Source organism: Sturnus vulgaris, chromosome 1, assembly GCF_052056855.1.
Source record: "Sturnus vulgaris isolate bStuVul1 chromosome 1, bStuVul1.hap1, whole genome shotgun sequence".
Taxonomy (NCBI): domain Eukaryota; kingdom Metazoa; phylum Chordata; class Aves; order Passeriformes; family Sturnidae; genus Sturnus; species Sturnus vulgaris.
The window spans coordinates 95087573-95105827 of record NC_142243.1 but is presented as its reverse complement, the minus strand read 5'-3'; the positions used below and the strand labels follow the sequence as shown (position 1 = coordinate 95105827).

The 18255-nt window shown below is 42.6% G+C and overlaps 2 protein-coding genes across 6 annotated transcripts in view; one reads left to right on the top strand and one right to left on the bottom strand.

Moving 5' to 3' along the window:
* GALNT12 (polypeptide N-acetylgalactosaminyltransferase 12) overlaps nucleotides 1–9724 on the bottom strand; it is a 46599-nt gene extending 36875 nt beyond the window's left edge. Inside the window, exon 1 of the mRNA XM_014875135.2 lies at nucleotides 9178–9724. Coding sequence (XP_014730621.1) covers nucleotides 9178–9557 — 380 coding nt within the window. The 5' untranslated portion in view covers nucleotides 9558–9724. The remainder of the gene's footprint in view (nucleotides 1–9177) is intronic.
* Nucleotides 9725–17558: 7834 nt separating this feature from the next.
* Nucleotides 17559–18255, top strand: part of ANKS6 (ankyrin repeat and sterile alpha motif domain containing 6) — a 40053-nt gene continuing 39356 nt past the window's right edge. For all 5 annotated transcript variants that reach the window (XR_015806302.1, XR_001403021.2, XR_001403022.2 and 2 more), the window contains exon 1: nucleotides 17559–17914. Coding sequence is in view for 2 of the 5 variants with exons in the window: in XM_088171894.1 (XP_088028020.1) it covers nucleotides 17559–17914 (356 nt within the window). In the remaining 3 variants the exon portion in view is untranslated. The remainder of the gene's footprint in view (nucleotides 17915–18255) is intronic.

Sequence of the window (18255 nt, the reverse complement as noted above, 5' to 3'; positions counted from 1 at the left end):
CAGGTATGGCAATACAAAGGAATGACACCTGCTCAGTCTCTGCCTCCGGTCACTCCTGCTCTCTGCAGATCCACTAGAAAATCCACAAGGCAGAAGCCTTGTGACACTCAGAGAGTGTCACTTATGACACTCAGAGAAAACATGGCCAGGACTGCCCCAACCATCTTCCAAGGAGCAGACAGAGACACTACAATGCTCCAGCAGCATCCTGCTTCTACATCATCCTCCACTACCCTCAGGCACCTTCCTCCACACTGGGTGGGTGTTCCAGGGATTCTCCTTCTTGATCACTGTGGCATAAGACAGGCATAAAACGAACGAAAGCTTTGTCTTCTGGCATTTCTGGTCCATTTACCCTAAGACAACAGCTATATTTTAGAATTCTAAATGTGTTCATCCATAAATCTTTAAGTCTCTAGATGGGTAGAAAGAAAAAATAATGCTTGTATGTACCTGAACACAAAACCACGTTTACTACGTGTCACCTTTTCTCTATGTTTCTTGACAGCTTCTACTCAAACATCTTAAGTCCACAAAATGCAAACTGAAGCCAAACATCCAAATTCTTGTGAGGTTTTGGTTTTGCCTTTTTAACACTGCATTTTTAAGTCACAGTCTAACTGGGAGTAAATAGCTGACAAGTTTAATAAATTAACCTTGGAGTCTACTACACTACAAAGTCTTCTGTTAGCAAGTTTTACAATAGGTTATTTATTAGAAACTAAGGAGACATCACTCAGGAAATGCCTAAACAAAATTAAATGGGTTGTTTTCAAGAACATTTGTGTCAATTAATGTAATCACTCAATTTATTTCTTTGTAAAGAGCTGTTTCTCTAGGAGATGTGTATCTATACACAGAGAGAGAGAGCATGAATGTGTGCACACTGGGCACACTGCCATGAGTTAATTAGGAATGGTTGCTGACATGCTCTTACTTAAGACTTTCACCACAACTGTAACAATGATACAGAAAGGGAAAATAGTATTTTAATCTCCAAATTTGATCTTCTATATGCATGGTTACTTATATTTTAAGAAAAAAAAATATGAAATGTTCTCTGAGTTTTCAAAGGTTTGTTAAGAACACAAACTGCTCATAAATTATTTAATACTTTTGGAAGGTATACTGCTAAGTTTTGGGTTTGAAGTTTCAGTGTGAATGCCCTAGGCAAGTTCAGGATTGCACAGCTTCTCTCAAGAAGTGCAAAACAGCACATATCACTGCTGAAGCTGATTTAATTTGGTTTATGTGGCTACAGTATGTGACATATACACCCCATCCAGTGTCACCTGGAAAACACTGCCAGGGTCCTACTTCAGGCTGGCTTTCACATGGTGGGCTAGGAACCAGGCTGGCTGGGCTTGTTGTGATGGGCCACAGACATGCTGGCTTGCCACACAACCTCCTTTCCTCCTCCTAATTGGAACAGTTAAAACAAGGATTTAAACTGCTCTTTCAGTAAGAGGTGTGCTCAAAAGTGGCATTTTGTAGGCTGTAAGTAAATGAGGCTGATAGGGATGAATGGCAGCATCCATGGACATCTCAATCTAGTTTCACCATCTTCATTCCCACTCCATAAACTGCAGAGGCAGCAATGTGGGCATTGGAATCTGCCCAGTATCTTCACTTAAGAGAAAACACCTCCTTCTCTCACCTTCCCAAAGCCATGGTAGAGAACACAGCAGTACTTGGATCTTCTACCCCCTTTTCTACTTTTGCCCAAGTTGCAGCTTGGGGCTCTGCACATCCATCCACAAGCATCCCAAGCCCTGCAGCATGACACAAGTGACAGCACTGGCTTGTAAGTCACCCCACAGTACTCCAGGATGAATATATAGCCGAACATCCACTCCTCACCCCTCTCTGTGAGAGAGTAACCTATGGATAAAATGCAGTACAGGAGTCAAAAGTAACACCATCCAAAGCCTGGGATACAAAAGTGCAATATTTCCAGTGGAATTAAAAGATAATAAATATTATTCTTATCTCCTCCAAATGCTACCCAACTTTTCATGCCAAATTTCTTTGCTCACATAAGACTACCTTGATCCAACTGCCAGTCCAGGGATTTTTATTTTTCAATTGAAAAAAAAAAAAAAAAAAAAAGGTTTCTCTTGGCATGGAGAGGCTTCACCTGGTTTTACACACCTACACAGGTCACGTGTTCAACTATTGCAGAAAAAGGCATTGACAGCTTACAGAAGGTGTGTCTTGGCATGGTTAGCAAAGCAGATAGCAGCAAGGTGCTGATAACTGCCAGAATGGCCAGATTATCCAGGGCAAGGCTGGAACACTTAAGCAGGTGAGTTCAGGATGCTGGCCCACACTTCCCCACTGCCCATCCCAGCCCAGCAGGCTGGCTAAAAGCTCCCTAAATTATATCTGCTGAAACAAACCATGTTAGAGGAAGCACCCCTGTACAGTCTACAACACTGTTATATGATCAAGTCTGTGGAAACAGAGGCTGGCTTGATTGTGAAACAGTTTTCCAGGTTATTTAATGTTCTACAGAATTATTCTCCCAATGACAAGAAGGTCTTGACAAGACAGACTGCCAAAAGCTGTCTTAAGATTTCAGATAATAATGGGCTGGGCTGCCTTGTATACAAACATTATGAGAAGTAAGAAAGAAAGACACTAAGTCTGAAACAAAAGAAAATATTTGTTAAGAAGTCAGGGGGTGGACACAGAAAGCAAATCTGTTTAAGACAGGTTAAAAATACATTAAGAAAAAAATGTCTAGAAAGACCAATTAGGAGAATTGACTAAATCTGTATCCTAAAATCCACAAATGTAGGAAATCCATAACACCTCCTAATTCCAAATTATTAAAGAAAGGCTACAGAATTTCCTAACTGACCCAGATTCTGGATGTGCAGATGAGAAGGAAATTCTGCATGTGACAATGGGGAAATCCACTTCATTTTTTTTTTTTTTATTTTGCTGAACTGAAACAGTGGCTACATTTTGCTCAAATGTTTTCAATTTTTTTCCAGGATAGTGAGATACATTTAACCTTTCCATAGAGACATACTATTTACTACACCTACATTCACAAACTTACTTTAGTGCAAGCAATTCAATTCAGGCCAAGAAAAAAAATTTTGTAAAGCAATAACTGAAAGAAGCTATTGTATTCATCTCTATAAATAAGGTGTGGACACACCTGAACCTTATAAACAACTGTTTGCAATAAAAGCAGTTTCTGAATTAAAAAGAAAAAATAAATCAAATTTTGTTTACTATCAGTCACAAATCTGGGAACTTTTTCAGTTTAAAAATTAAATCAGCTGAAACCAAGCAATGATCAAGATGTCAAAGGAATTTGAGGAAGTCTACCAGAAGCTGGAAAGAAAAATGGTGAAAAATAATCATGTGAGATCTTCTGGAAAACATTTGCTGGGGGTTGTTAAAAGCATAATGACAAAGAAAAGTGACACATTTTTACAGATGACAGGAAACAAAAGAAGCAAAATATCCTAAATGTCAAAGCAATAGTGGAAAGATTGCTTCATTTTGTACTGCTTTAAAATGCAAGTCTTCTTATTAAAAACAAACAAACAAAAAAAAACAAAAAACAAAACAAAACAAAACAAAAAAAAAAACAAACAAACAAAAAAACCAAACAATCATAGGGAAGAATTATTTTTACCCTACTTACTGGATGAGGAAAGAATGAAATGTCCTAGAGAAACGTTGCTTTGAAGGTCTAAAGCCTGTTTATGTATGAAAGAAATCCTGCCAACTAACACTAAATGACTAAAAGGCATTATGATTAATATAGTTACTAGTAACCAATTATATATTTCCGAAAAGCTCAGAAATCAAACCAAAAAATCCTAACAGCAAACAAATGACCATAGTGTTACAAAACTCCTATACCAAGCACACTCTTCAGATTTTTATGCAAAGCCTTTTCTTGTAAGAAGTAGTGTGCTGTGTCTCCTGATCAGATGCAAAGCATGGGAATACCCATGCCAAAGACAGCTCTGGGCATTAGGTGCATGTTTAGAGGGAAGGGATATGCCAGAAAGGTCAGGCTGCTGGAGCTCACCTCTTCAAAGAGTTCTATTTCCTATATACACTATTTAAAAAAAAAAAAAAAAAGTCACTGGTCACTGCAGTTGTTTCACCTTTAGGTAAGAGATGAAAGAGAAGCTCCTGGATGAAGTCAGACACTCAGTGTGGGCTGAGGAGGGAAGCACTCAGCTGCTGAACCTTTTCCCAGAGCAGTCAGGTTAAAACTCCTGGCAGGAATAGCTGTGATTTTTGGAGTAGAAAAGAAACCAAAACCTAGCAGCAAGGCTTATTCTGGGAAATATAGTATCTTGCTAGCAAGATACTATCAGACAAACATCCTGGTATAATTTAGTATTTACAGCCCAGAAACAAAACAAACCACAGAAGAAAGAGAAACTCTGAGAGAATCAAATTCAAATATGGCAACAAACAGGAAAAACAGTTTTGAAAGACAGAAAAATCTTAGCACAAGATGGTTATGCTAAAGTCAAACATAATATTCTCCCAAAATAAATAATATTATAGGCATAAATGATGATGACAGAGGAATTTGAGCATTTGTTTGTATCCAGCTATCTATACAAAGACTCTTAAGGATATATGCACTGATACTTACACATACACGTAAAATCACACGTATATCAAAAAATGCTATAAAGAATCTCTCCAAAACACAGATTATCTAGAATTAAAGAACAAATCTCGAAAACTTTTTTTTTTATAGCTGAAAAATACTATGCAGACCACATTCAATATTTTGGTGGCTTTTGTGGCTACTTAGGAAAGACAGGAAAGAATTAAAAATCCATTTCCTTGTGATCACAAATAAAATGAACCCCAAGGGCTGAATCAGGCTTCTACCATGAAAGAGACAACATGAAATGCTGAGTCAGCACAAAAGTGCCTACTCCTGAGTTGTTCCTTTTGTACCAAGAGGCAGCCAAAAGGTAACTTTTGTGCTTTTACAGAAACTATCCCCAAAATAAGTGAGCAATGCATCCCTACTGTAGTATAGAGAGGAGAAAAAAAAAGTAGAATGTTTAAAATCTGGAACAATGCTTGAAAAATAGCCCTTAATCTAAAAGACCCAAATAGAAAAACTGGAAATGTATTTCTTACACATTGTAATAAGCTGTAAAAGGCTAAGAGAATGTATCAGTTGTCTGCCTAGCCCTACAGTCTTGTAAAACAAGCACACAACAAGAAGCCCCATGGGACACAATGCAGACCTGCTGTTGTAGGGAGAGGAAGGTGGAGCAGCAGCAGCAGTAGCCAAACCCCATGGCCCCGATCTCATCACATCACAGCCCCAACAGGACCCTCAGTAAGTCAAAGTCTGACAGAGGAGGCTTGCTATAATTGTTGCTCCCTTTATGAGTACAAACTCAAGAAATGAAGATATTGGGAAGACAAGCTGGGCCATCCAGACGACCTTATGATCAGGGGAAAAATGAAAAAGAAATCAATGTGGCAGTGATGGAGCCTTGAAAGAGGTTGTTGAATCTCCATCCTTGGAGGCTTTGAGGTTGGAGTAGATACCCCCAAAGCTTCCCGCTAACCTCCATCCTTCTCTGACCCTATGGCTTATTTCACTTCTAGCCTTGTACAAACTGTATCACCACTTAGTAGCTTACGTTCTTATCCATAAGATTCTTCCAAATGTACATTTTTAAGGATTTCTTATACATAATGTTTATTTGTTTATATGTATACTTTCAATAAAACTAAAGAATACCTGTGTGATGAAACACATTATCAGTTGCTGATGTCAAGCTCAGACAGTTAAAGGAAGCAGAAACTGTCTAAAGCAAACAACACTAGTTGCCGAGTTCTTTGGGTCTGTGGGTCAATAGAAACAGGATCATCAAAAAGCAAGTTACAGTGGTGGGAACAAGAAGGAATAATGACTTGCTGAATATTTTCACTGTCAGGAATATATTAATAAGAGAAAGATCTAAATTTGAAACTTCCTGGATTCATAGTCAAATATCATCAATCAATGCATTATTTGAGAGAGTAATCTCAGCCAAACTATTCTTCCCTTCCTGTGCAGTATTAGATATTAGCAAATACCTGCCACACTTCTGTTCCTATGGCAGGTCCAGGATGTACAACATGCAGCAGTAGGAAAATATTTTTTGCATCAGTTTCTGATACAGCAACACCTTGTGCAATCATTTTGCATATCACATTTAACAGCTTACTGGTTCAGATACTCTCTATCTTATTAGCAAAAACTCTAGTTTTCATTGGATTCAAATGATTTCACCAATTCACACACAGAGAGTGGGTTCATTGATCACTGTGGGAAGACATTAATGCCAAAAGGAGCAGTGGGGCACCCAGGTGGTGGTAATGTTGTCTCTGTTTCCCTTCAATCCTCCCATTTTATTGGTATCTAAAATTTCCACACACACAAGAATATGCTGAAACAGACCAAAAGCCCATAGGCCAGAACAGAGTCTCCAAGCATAGTATCTGTCAATATCTCCTGAATATTTCATTTAAATTTTCTAGTGGATGGACTTCCTTATGCTTTACAGAAAATAGATTTTTGGAACAGGGAAGTGGCAGAATTTGTTTTATCCACTTTCATGCATCAACCATGTATTGCAGCAGTCCTGCAGGAGGTACACTTCCAGAAGGCCACCTGTCTTTCAGGTTGAAGACCTGTAAATCAGTCACTCCTTTATGAAAGCCATGCTGTAAGTTGAATAGCATTGAGTCGACACAGATTTCTGTGGGACTTTATCAGTGACTCTTCACTCCTTAAAACAAACAAAACCAAAAACCAACCAAACAAAAAACCAAACCAAAACAGAAAAACCCAAAACAAATGCTTCACAGCTTCTACTCAGTTATTTATAAATGCAAGGAATTTCCACATTACTTCACAGTTGTTTAATCAAGTAACAACACACTTCTTTATCCATATAATTATAACCTTCAAAGAACTCAAATAGATTCATGAGACACGTCATCCTTGACAAAAGCCTTGTTGACTTTCTCAATAGATCGCACCCTCCCATCTGTTACTAACTCTTTCCTTTACCACAGTTGGTAGATAAGAAGCCTGGAAAAGATCCAAGGCCTGCCAGCACACAGTTCTCTGGTTCTCTTCTGGGACTCCACTAAAAAAATGATGCATTTGTCACCTTCCGGTACCAAAGTTGTTTCACTGATCACATCTAAAATTTAGCCTTTGCATCATTTTGGTGGACTGCTGAAGCCTAGATGCCATCTACTATTACTACTGATTTCCCATCATTGTTGCCTCATCCATCACTAAAATGTTCATTAAAGGTCATAAATAGTCAAGCATACCATCTTAAAAAAAAAATTCCCTAGATTTGACATTTCAAACTGTATAACCTCTAATCTTGCAACAAAGTGCAATGTATATTCTGTGGCTGTGGGCTTGGTAATATGTTTTTCTTTTTTTTTTTTTTTGCACTTCAATCTCTTACATGGTCTTCCATCTTGAAAGAAGGAATTAGCACTTCATTGCAAAATTGCCTTTGGTAAAGTTTTTACATTTGCTGTGTGAGTTGGAGAGATGCTCTGTGACATTTTTGCCATAATTTAGATTTAATTATGCACAAAGGCATGAAGCACCTGCCAACAGTACAATACAGCCCCAGCTTCAGAAGGCAGTTATCTCTGAGATTATGTCACTGATGCTTCTGTAATTCTTTTGGTTTGGATATATTTTGTCATTTCAGCATCCATATATTCAAATCAAAAAGGGACTGCTGTTGTAGCAAAATCTATTTAAATTATTTTCATTTCTAGAATAGTCACCCACACCCATCTATAATGTCCCCTATTCAACAACTGTAACCTTCCATTTCTGCTAGCATCCTGTCATACAGAAATGGCAGGAGTCCAAAATAACTCATTGAAATGATTTAATTCTTCCCATGGAAATCAAACTAAAATGGTCCTTTTTGACCTATGATCTACAGACTGCTCATAAGAGGGAAATAATAACTAAGAAAAACAAGCCTAGTGTCAGACTTGCTTATGACGAAAAAGCCTTGTATTTGCACTGCAACTTTTTGAAAGCCGTGATAAGATTCATGTTTTAGATTCAGCACTTACAATTAGAGTTGGTGAAACACTGGGCAGGACACACCGGCGTGAAGTGAATGCACGGGAGATCCAGAGCCCTGCTTTTTCCACAGCTTTTTGCTACCATATCGTACAAACCTGTTGCAACAAAACAAACCAGCTGAAGCCGAGCTATGAGGTTGTTTTGTGTTTGAAGTGAGGCCTGTGAGGAGTCAGTAGCAGCCGTGGCTCCATCCCATCTCCTGTGATGGCCAGCATATTAATTAATTGACTAGCCCTTCCTCTCACCAGCTGGCAACTCACTCACAGGAGAGCCCAAGACGGTGCCACACCGAGTATTTGCGTAAGTGCAGAACAGTCAGACCTGTTGTGCCACGCTGGCTTCACAGCTGCCTGTAAACTAGAGCCACCTCATCGAACACTATCTAACCCTTCGTTTACAACTGCCTATGCCCTTATCTGCCACCAGTGTCATAACTGTAAATGTAATTTGTAAATGTAATTTGTCCCAGCAACTATGCGTCCGGGATCAAGTACAGTCCCACTTCAGTGTGTGCACCATTTCTATTTCACTCCTGGTAAAACTGCCGATAAAACAATCTCCTTTAAACTGAGTGTCTTAAGACATTTGAATACAATGCACAGCTGAAGTCTGGGAAGCGTAACATTTGTAAAGCTGGGAGTGACTGATAAAGTATTCTGCTGCCCATGGTGACTTACCCAGGGGACAGCAGCGGGAGAAAAGTGGCAGAGCAGCGTAGCTTAAGGACTGAAAACACGCTGCCAGGGCTACGTGGGAAAACAACCTGCACACGCAACATCGTGCTGCCTTGTGTAGGTGCGGCAGCCTGGCAAAGTCACCAATCGACTCTGAGAGCGAACGCAGAGATCGCAGAGCGCCTGTGATGGGAAAGTTTCCAAAAACCTTCACGCTCCTGAGCGAGAGGTACTGGAGAGAGACACAACTACCCCGCGCTGACGGCTGCCAGCAAACTCTCCGGTTGGCGGAGCGGCTCTGTGAGCCACAGCAGCGGCAGGCGCGGCTCCTCTGCCCCGGCCCCGCCTGTCCCCGGCGGTACTCACAGCGGGTGCCAGCGCTCGGGCAGCCGGCGGTGCAGCGAGATGCGGTCGCTCAGGTAGATGTTGATCTGGTGCCGGCGGATGCTCTCCTCCTGGCGGCGCTTCTCGGCCGGGCTAAGCTCCAGCCGCACCGCCCGGCCGAGCTCCCCCAGCGCCCCCGGGTCCAGAGGCGGCTTGGCGTACACCGGCCGCCGCAGCAGCTCGGAGTCGGGGGTCGGCGGCTGCGGCGGGGCGCGGCGGGCGGCGTGCCGGGGCGGCGGGCCGTGCCGCCACACGAGGAAGCCGAGGGCGGCCAGCAGTCCCAGGGCGAGCAGCGCGCCCTCGCCCCGGCAGCCCCGGCCCCGTTTGCCCCAGCACATCCCTCGGCCGAAGCGGCCGGCCATGCCGAGCGGGCGGCGGCTGCCGTCTCACGGACACGGGGGCGCCTCCGCCCCGGAGAGACTCGGCGAAGTTCTCACGGACCTGCCCACGCCGCGACACCCGCCCGCCACAGCGCTGCCCCGCCAGGAAGCCGGCACGGCTCCTCCGCTGCCGGCTCCTCCCTCCTCCCCGCCCCGCCGCCGGCCAGCCCGGAGGGGAGCGGCGCGGAAGAGCCGGGCACGGGCGCTGCCGCGGGGCGGGGAGCGGTACCCCCGAGCAAGGAACGCGTCCCGCTCGTCCCCCGGCCGTGCTGCGCCCCTGCCGCCTGCCAGCCGCCTCCCCGGGAACGGTGTCCCTCGGCTTCCTGGTGCTCGGAAGGTTGTTTGGCCCCCGAGGTTTCCAGCACCCCAGGGAAGGCACACGGCTCCAGCCTGCTCCGCGTTCTCCCCGAGGACACAACCGGTGGAACCAGCGCTGGTCCTGACACATCCCGGGGCAGGGAGGGAGTGGAGGTCATCCCAGTTCTGCCGGATCACACACAGCTGGGATGTGGGGAGGATGGAGGAAGGCATGTTCCCTTTGCTGTCACCCTTCAAGGGAAAAGTGATCTGGTCGCCCTGAAGCTTGAGGGACCTTCATAAGCACTGGAAGCTGCGTGGCAAATGTGCCATTTCCCCAGCAAGGGAAAGCTCTGATGGCACAGAGCTGCCAGGGCCATAGCAAGCTGCTTTGGCCACTGGAAGTAATTGGGATAGTCCCAAGGCTTGCTGTCTACGGACAGAAATTTTCAGAGCTGCAGCAAGGGACGTTATTTCCCACAGAAGGACTGTCAAAGGCTTAGGGGTCGAAGGAAACAAATTGATGGGAATCCAGGCTTCGTCCATTCTACTGCCTCTAGAGTAGCATGTGCTTCAGAAGTAGAGCAGAACACACGCTAAGAAGATACAGGCATTAATGACAAGCTTTTTTTACTGAAGAAAGGAGTGTTCTTGGTCGAAAAAAAGAAGTTAACTCATGTAGCTTCATTGAGAGAAATCCAGAAGACTAGTGAAAATCCCAAGTTTATTATACATATAATGGGCAGTCCATTCTATGGCTTGACAGAATCAGCAGAAAAAAACCAACAGTAGCACTAGTTAGAACTTTCAGATTTGGTTCATACTCAACAACATATCCATACTGCTTGTTTTACTTTAGCCCCTAACAGTATGAAGCCTAAATTTGTAATCTGGAGGTTGTGAGATTATGTGACAGATCCTGATTTTGCGTTTGAAATACTTTAACATAAATGTAGCATAACTGGATACAGTCTCTCTCTCACATGCAGTAGGGAGTTGGAAATGTCTTTGAGGCGTCGTTGCTCCATGCATTTTCCAAAGAGACTATGTGCACTGCAACATCCTCTTCTGTTGGAGGCCTGTCAAGATCAATCCAGCAGAGGAGTTTGGTCATGCCCAGAGAGAGAACTTCAGCCCAGTACACAGCACTGGGTGGTGCCCTCCAGCACTACTGAGGCGTGAATGAAACCAACTAAGGAAGGGAAACTAAGGAATGAAACTATCTCTAAGGAAGAGGGAAAATTTCATCACTATCAGGGTCAGAGCATACATCTATGAGCTCTTCCTGATTTCACATGATAATAAATATTGCAGGTGACAACAAATGCAGACTCAACTACTCTGGAGGCCATGTTCTGACAGAAAGGTTCTGAAAACCAATGACTGATTCTGATTCTGGCAAGCTAGTATAAATCAAGTAATTTAGGTGGATTTGCAAAGAGTGTATAGACAGATTATTTCTTATTCAGCAATACAGCTAGCTATCACAGGTAATTATATAGGCATACAATCTAGTTTCAATATGTTTTGTAGACAACTACTAAATGTCAGTGTGTTGGACATGAGAATTTACATTGCATATAGAGGAAGCCGTGTCTAGCAAACCTTGGGTCTGAAGAGTCAGGTGGCAGCAGTTATTGTATGCCAGTGTTTGCTTTGTCTCCTTGCTTGCCATCTTTCTGAGTAAGAAGAGTTAATTTAGAAGAGTGAGGAAAAAAACCCCAAAAAAACAACCAAAAAACCCCCCAGAGTTCTGCTGCAGAGGTTCTTAAATATTATAAGAGCTTGTATTTTATTTAAGCATTTTAAGTATTAGAGCAACATGGAAGAAGCACAAGAACATGATCACATGACTAAAGCAAGTTCTGAAACTAAAAACTGGGAAACAGAACCAAATATGGCAGAACTGCTCTCAGCAGTAATAATGCTCTTACAGTAAAGTAATGGGTGAAGACTTTCTGTGATCACCATCACAATGGGGATTGAAAGTATTGCTAGCAAACAGTAGTTCCCTGGGGATGATGTCCAATCACATAAACCAGAGGAAATTTATCAAGAGAATGTACAGTAATGAGGTTAATGTAAAAATTATAAAGAATCAATTATTTGCACTCACAAAGAAGTTTGTACAAAATGTAAAGTATATGAAGGCAAAATGTGTTTTCTCAAACCCTTTCAAACATTTTTGGGATGTAAATGTGACGGGAAGACGGAACATTTTGAGCTGAAATAGTTAAGGTGTAAAGAATTCTCTCTGAACATACAAATAAGCCCCAGAGGAAAAAAAATCTACAGTTAATAAGGCAATAGAACAAGTTTACTGCTAGTCATAAAACTTGTAGCAAAATTTTCATGGAAGAGTTCCTTTAAAGGAGTTCCCTTTTTTCTTTCAGGTTGAATAGTGATGGAAATTAAAACAAGTTGTTATGATTTTTTAGTGTTTAATGAGTTATAATTTCAGTTGCTTCAGGAGTTTCAACCAAAGATAAGTAGGATAACCAAACAAGTAATATAAAAACTCTAAGTACTTATCTAGAAATATCTATTGTGCCCTTAGTTGTTCAAATTAAACAGAAGATCAGTAGGATAATCAATACCTTTGAAAAGTTCATTTTTTAAAACAGTAATTATTTTCTTAACTCAAAAAGTACCCGGAATACTAACTAAACCTCTCAAAAAGCACTAAGAGAAAAAGATAACCACAAAAATATGTAATCGCCCATAAGAATTTACATTATAGTGAATGTAATAGCTGAAATTAAGGGTGTATCTGTTGCTCTCTGAAATATGTTTGAAATGCAGGTGTATTTAGTTCACCTAAAATACATGAGCTTTTTGAAGGAATAGTTTTACATATAGGGAACATCTAAGAGGTAAGATAAGATGAACTATTTGACACCTGTATAGTTATTAAAAAGTACTTATTTTTAGTGATGACATACACATTATAGAAAAAAAACAGAGCTATTCAATTTTGCAAAAGATTTAAAATTTACATCATCCAAACTTTTCCTTTTTTTCTTTTGTGTGTAAAAAGCAAAAATCTAAAATGGAAATAGTGTGGGAAGACTGCCTTTTCAATAAGTTAAACAGGTTACTAAATTCACACTTCCAGAGTAAAAATAAAGTATCAAATAATGTATTTCAGAATAAAGTTCCTAGTTTTAGAAAAAGCCAATGCTTACATATTCTAAAGAAAAAAAAGTCAGAAGAATATGATAGGCAACATGAAGTATGAATACTTTGGATAGGAAATATGCTTAAGGAGAGGAGGAATCATCCAAATTATAAAACATACTCACTGGAGATAGCATTGGACCTACAACCTCATTGTTCACCATTGTTTTAACTGTGCATAAAATCGCACTGCCCTGCAACACCCACCCAGTTCTCACCTTGGCTGATCTTTCTCTCTTTTGTTAGCACAAATATTTTTAAAATATTATTATTCAGCCTATTGTACTAGCAGTGCCAGTGATTTTTTATTTAATAAATGTATTTTCATTGGAAGTCTCTGAGACAGCTGCACAGCATGTGCAAAACACGAAATGAGCCACACCCTGCTTCCCCAGTGCCAAAGGGTCCTCGGTGCTTCAGCAGGAACCCTGTTTTACAGAGCATGCTTTGGGTCAAAAGGGAAGCTAGGTGTATAGGGCAGAGGCAGAGAGATTGAGGAATTGAGACGAGAGGAAGAACCCTGAAAATAAAACAGATTAAAAACACAGACTTGATGACTGAGATAGAAACCGTCACCTAGTTCATGGATTTTCTATCAGGCTGATGAATGGTGTGAAATTCTTCTAGTGACAGGTCAGTAAAATGAGGCAGCATTCAGTGGATTACTTGGGCAAAACCTCAGCTGTGCCAGTTTACAGATCTTTGTAGAATATGTATGTGCACATGTATATGTGCATGCGTACACACATATAATATACACACACATGAAATGTCTTGCTCAAAAGGCCACATACAAGCCAGGACAGCTTAAAGACAGACAGAACATGCATGTCAAAGACATCATTCAATTGCTTGCTGTAGGTATGTACTACTTGCATATAATTTTTCTCTTTAGCTAAAATAGCAAGCATGAACTGCAGACAGTGAAAGAGATAACCTACATAAAGGAAACCTAGGCCAGGAAGTTTACCTGTCAGAAAGTATTGGAACAAAACTGCAGTTCTGCTCACAATGTATGGTATGATATGTTAATGAAGGTATGATATGTTGAAAACCTGACTGATTTTTCACACAGTCTCATGCAGACACAGTGAATTAAAATATTGAGTTGCAAATACTTTTTGGAAGTTTGTCAAAATTATGGCATATTCTGAAACATACAAATGAAGAAAATTCCTCATAAGGGTATAGCACTGGTTGTAGTAAACAAAGTGGAGACCATGATTAAAATTTTAACCAAGAAGTCAAGAAGATATCATGTTGTGAAGTTAATCTTTGTCACCCTACACTGTAGCTACTTATTACCATTTGGTTTTTAGAATTTTTTTCAAGGTTGTTCCTGGTTCTATGCCTGAAAGGACCACAGTTAAAATACGTAAGTTCAGTGATACTGATACAGGGAAGCATTTTCTTTCCTGTGATGGTATTTCTAATACATGTCTTCCTTTTCATTAAGGCAGAGATAAGTGTCTTCACGCAAAAGACATAATAAAAAGTTCAGTTTTCTTTTTCTCAGAAGTATGACTTTCTTGTGATTCACATCAGTAAGATTTTACAGTAGAAAATAAGTCTTTTACCTCTTAAATTGCTATCATACTTGGACATTTGAGATGCCACCATCCCTAGACTTTGATAGTATAGATTATGAGTGAGTCAGCTGTTTCTGGTTCTACGGATTTCTTTGAAACAGATTGCTTGATTTCTTGCATTTTTACATTTCTGAGAAGCTTTTGATTTTGATGGCAATTTTACAGTTTTCCATATTACATGATCTTGAATTATATACAAGGTAGAGATTTGCTCATGTGTCATGGTATATGTTCAAATATATTACATCCTATTACTACTGCAAGAGCAGCAGATTTTTTTTGTCACGTTACCTGGCCAATTCGTAGTCCTACATCACTGCACATTTGCCATATTATACTTACTTTACTAGTTCTACAGGTACATTACATGCTCTAATGGTTTCCCAGGCTTTGTTTGGCAAATGATGAGTTCTAAGTCTTGAAAAGCAATGACTCCAAGTCATTTATCTCTTTTATTTCACGTTATGTGACCAGTAGCATCAAAAAAGCTTATATCCTATTGCTGGTGTTACTGGTGTTTTGAGATCATTAGCAGTGGAGACTTACGTTAGAAAGTTTCACAGATGTTGACTTCACGTGTGTACTTTTGCCTTATCTGTTCTGCACTTTTTGGTGGGCCTGTTCTGTTCCTTGCACTTTTCTCATCTTCTTTATTTGAAAGTAATTTCTTCATTCATTAAGATTTTTTCCATCATCTAAAATTAGTTTAACCTTGGAGCAATCTAACATTGACCTATACAAATTAGCACAGGACTGATGTGAATGAATTTCTTGTTGTTCTTTCATTGGTGAAGAAATCAAGTCCTGTATTTTCCAAAGAGCTTGGTACTGCATCATCCAGGAGAATACTCCATAGTAGTTTATTAATTTCAGAAGAAATTTGATTATTTTTCCTTGCCATTATTGTCAGTCAGTGACCGAAATCCCTGAGTGATCATAGCAGAATAAATACCTAGGATGCCAACTGAAGATAGTAATGTCCATTAGATGACAGCACCAGAATTCAGAACAAATAATTTTTTTCCCCTCTCATTTTTAAAACCCCATCAAATATTTCCTATGTCTTACAAACTTCTTAAAATAAGTGTTGCATCTTTTGCTGATAGATTCCTAATTATATTCATGATATCTTTGTCTGTAGTTTCAGACCATTAGTAGAAATTGATAGCATAATCATCAGCTACATAACATAAATTTGTAGGATCAACATGTTCAGTAGCTTATCTCAAAGATAAACTGGAGTGATCCTGTCACTAATTTGACTATATCTGAGCATGCACTTTGATATGGTAAGCATGACCCAGTTTTCTTCAATCATGAATAATGTATTGCATTAATCACTCTTGCCATTCCCTTCTTCCAGGTTCTGAAATTTTACAAAGAATGAATTGCACCATCCAGCTTTATTGACAATGGCAAGCTCCTTGTACTGTTGTAATGTAAGGATGTAGGCTGTTTTGGCTGGACCAAAATTCTCCCTAGCCATACGTCTTCACTCTGATGATGGCTACTGTAAGCTTCTTTAGCTTAAGGAAATTATTTAACATACATGTAGGTGACACATATTTAAATATTCTAGCTAACACGTGCTATAATATAAGGAAAGAAGCATACCTGAATACCTACCTTGTCCAGAAAATTTTAAATTTTTCTATTATTTCTGTAATGATAAATATGTTGTGGGGTTTTTTTGTTGTTTGTTTGGTTGGGGTTTTTTTTACTATGAATGGTACTTTCCCGAAGGAAAAGCGCCCATAACTGCAGCCAAGACTCTTGTTTGCTGTAGACGTTCTCCAAGTGTAACTTGTTTGGCCCTTTGCCAAGATAGTCTGGCAATCTGGACTTGACAGTGTATCAGAGCCAAAAAAAGCTGTATAACTTGGAAGATAAGGATGCCACTGCCTAAAACCAGGGCATTGCTACATTTTAGTGGCATTTTGTAGATTTTTTATACTCCTTTTAAGATTTCCTAGTCTTCTCATCCCCAAACCCTTCACCCTGTAACAAGTGCCCTGTCCTGCCATTGAAGTCACCAATTTTCATAGAAATTTACCTGTCTGAATTTACAGGGACACAACATTATATTCTTGAGTGACTAAGCTCAAGATTTTTTTTCTTTTCTTTTTCACCTTGCTTTAGATGTTGTAAATCAGTCTAACCTAGAAAAGATTTCAGGATTTCCGGGGGGGGGGCTGAAACTGAAGACACACAAGGAATTAACATTTTATGCACAAAGATTTTAAACTGAAAGACTAATCAGCGGTGCCAGGAGATGGGAAATGGGCGTTTGTAGGGGAAAAGACTGAACTTTGGATCCTGTGTCTCATTGAAAGGAGAGACCGCTTTGGAGTTAAAGGAGATACGAAGTAGGATGGTGCAATTAAAGTATCATGTAAACGGAGTGCGGCTGACAGAGGGACCGCGCCAGGCTGTAGGAAGTCGCGTTGTGAAGCAAGAAAAAGGGATTGTTGTGTCAGGTGAGAAGGAATAAGCCCATAGCGAAGGCCTGCTGCCATGACCCCGGGCAGAAGGATACGTAATGCGGAGACACTTATTGTGTGGCAGTCAGTAACGGAGCGGGAAACGGCTGCAATCCGGAGGGCAGAAACCCCAGGCGGAGGGGGCAGGAGCCGAGAGGACACAGGCGCTGGCTGGGCGAGGCCAACGGGGCACTGCCGGGGCTGCCAGCGGGGCAAGAGAGGCGCCGAGACCCCCGGCCCAGGCTGGGATAACCCTCGCCGGCTCCGAGGAGCGGCCCAGCCGGCTCGCCCTTCACGCCGTGCGAGAGCGGCCGGGGCGCTGCGGCCGCGCTGGGCCGGCCTCCTCCTGCCGGCCGAGTCCCCTCCTCCCCGCTGCCTTCGCGGCGGCGGTGGGGGCGGTGGCGGGCGGCCGAGCCGCTCGGGGCCCGGCAGCGCTGCCCATGGGGGAGTGCGGGGTGCCCCCCCAGGTCCAGCTCTTCCTCCGCGCCTGCGAGCAGGGCGACTGCGAGACCGCCCGACGCCTCTTGGGGCTGCCCGGCGGCGGCCCCGCCGACCCGGCGGCCCCCTCCTCCTCGTCGTGCGGCCCCGAGGAGACGGCGGCGGAGCCCCGCGGCGAAGCGCCGTCGCCGCCGACCCCCGCCGTGCCCGTGGACTGCACGGACGAGGCCGGCAACACGGGGCTGCAGTTCGCCGCGGCGGGGGGCCACGAGCAGCTGGTGCGGTTCCTGCTGCGGAAGGGCGCCTCGGTGCAGAGCAGGAACCACTACGGATGGAGCCCCCTCATGCAAGCGGCCAGGTACGGGGGAGAGGGAAGGAGGATCAGCGCCGAGGTGAGGGTCTCCGACCGCCATCGCGGCTCGCCGCGGAGCACCGGCCTAGTCGGCGGCAGCCCCGGGGCGGGGAAGGGAGGGAGGGCCGCCGAGGCTCTGCGTTCCCCGCCCCCGGGCTGCCGCGGGCGCTCGGCTCCCTCGCCCTCCGAAGCGCGGTGCCCGGGCCGAGGGAGGGCGCCCGGGAGCGCCGGGGAGCGCCGGGCAGGTCAGCGTGGGAGAGAGGGCGGGCGCCATGTTGGAGGCCGCGGTCGGTCTCGGCGATGGAGCCCGGAATTGTCCCGGGGGATTGGGGTCGTCCCCTGTTCCC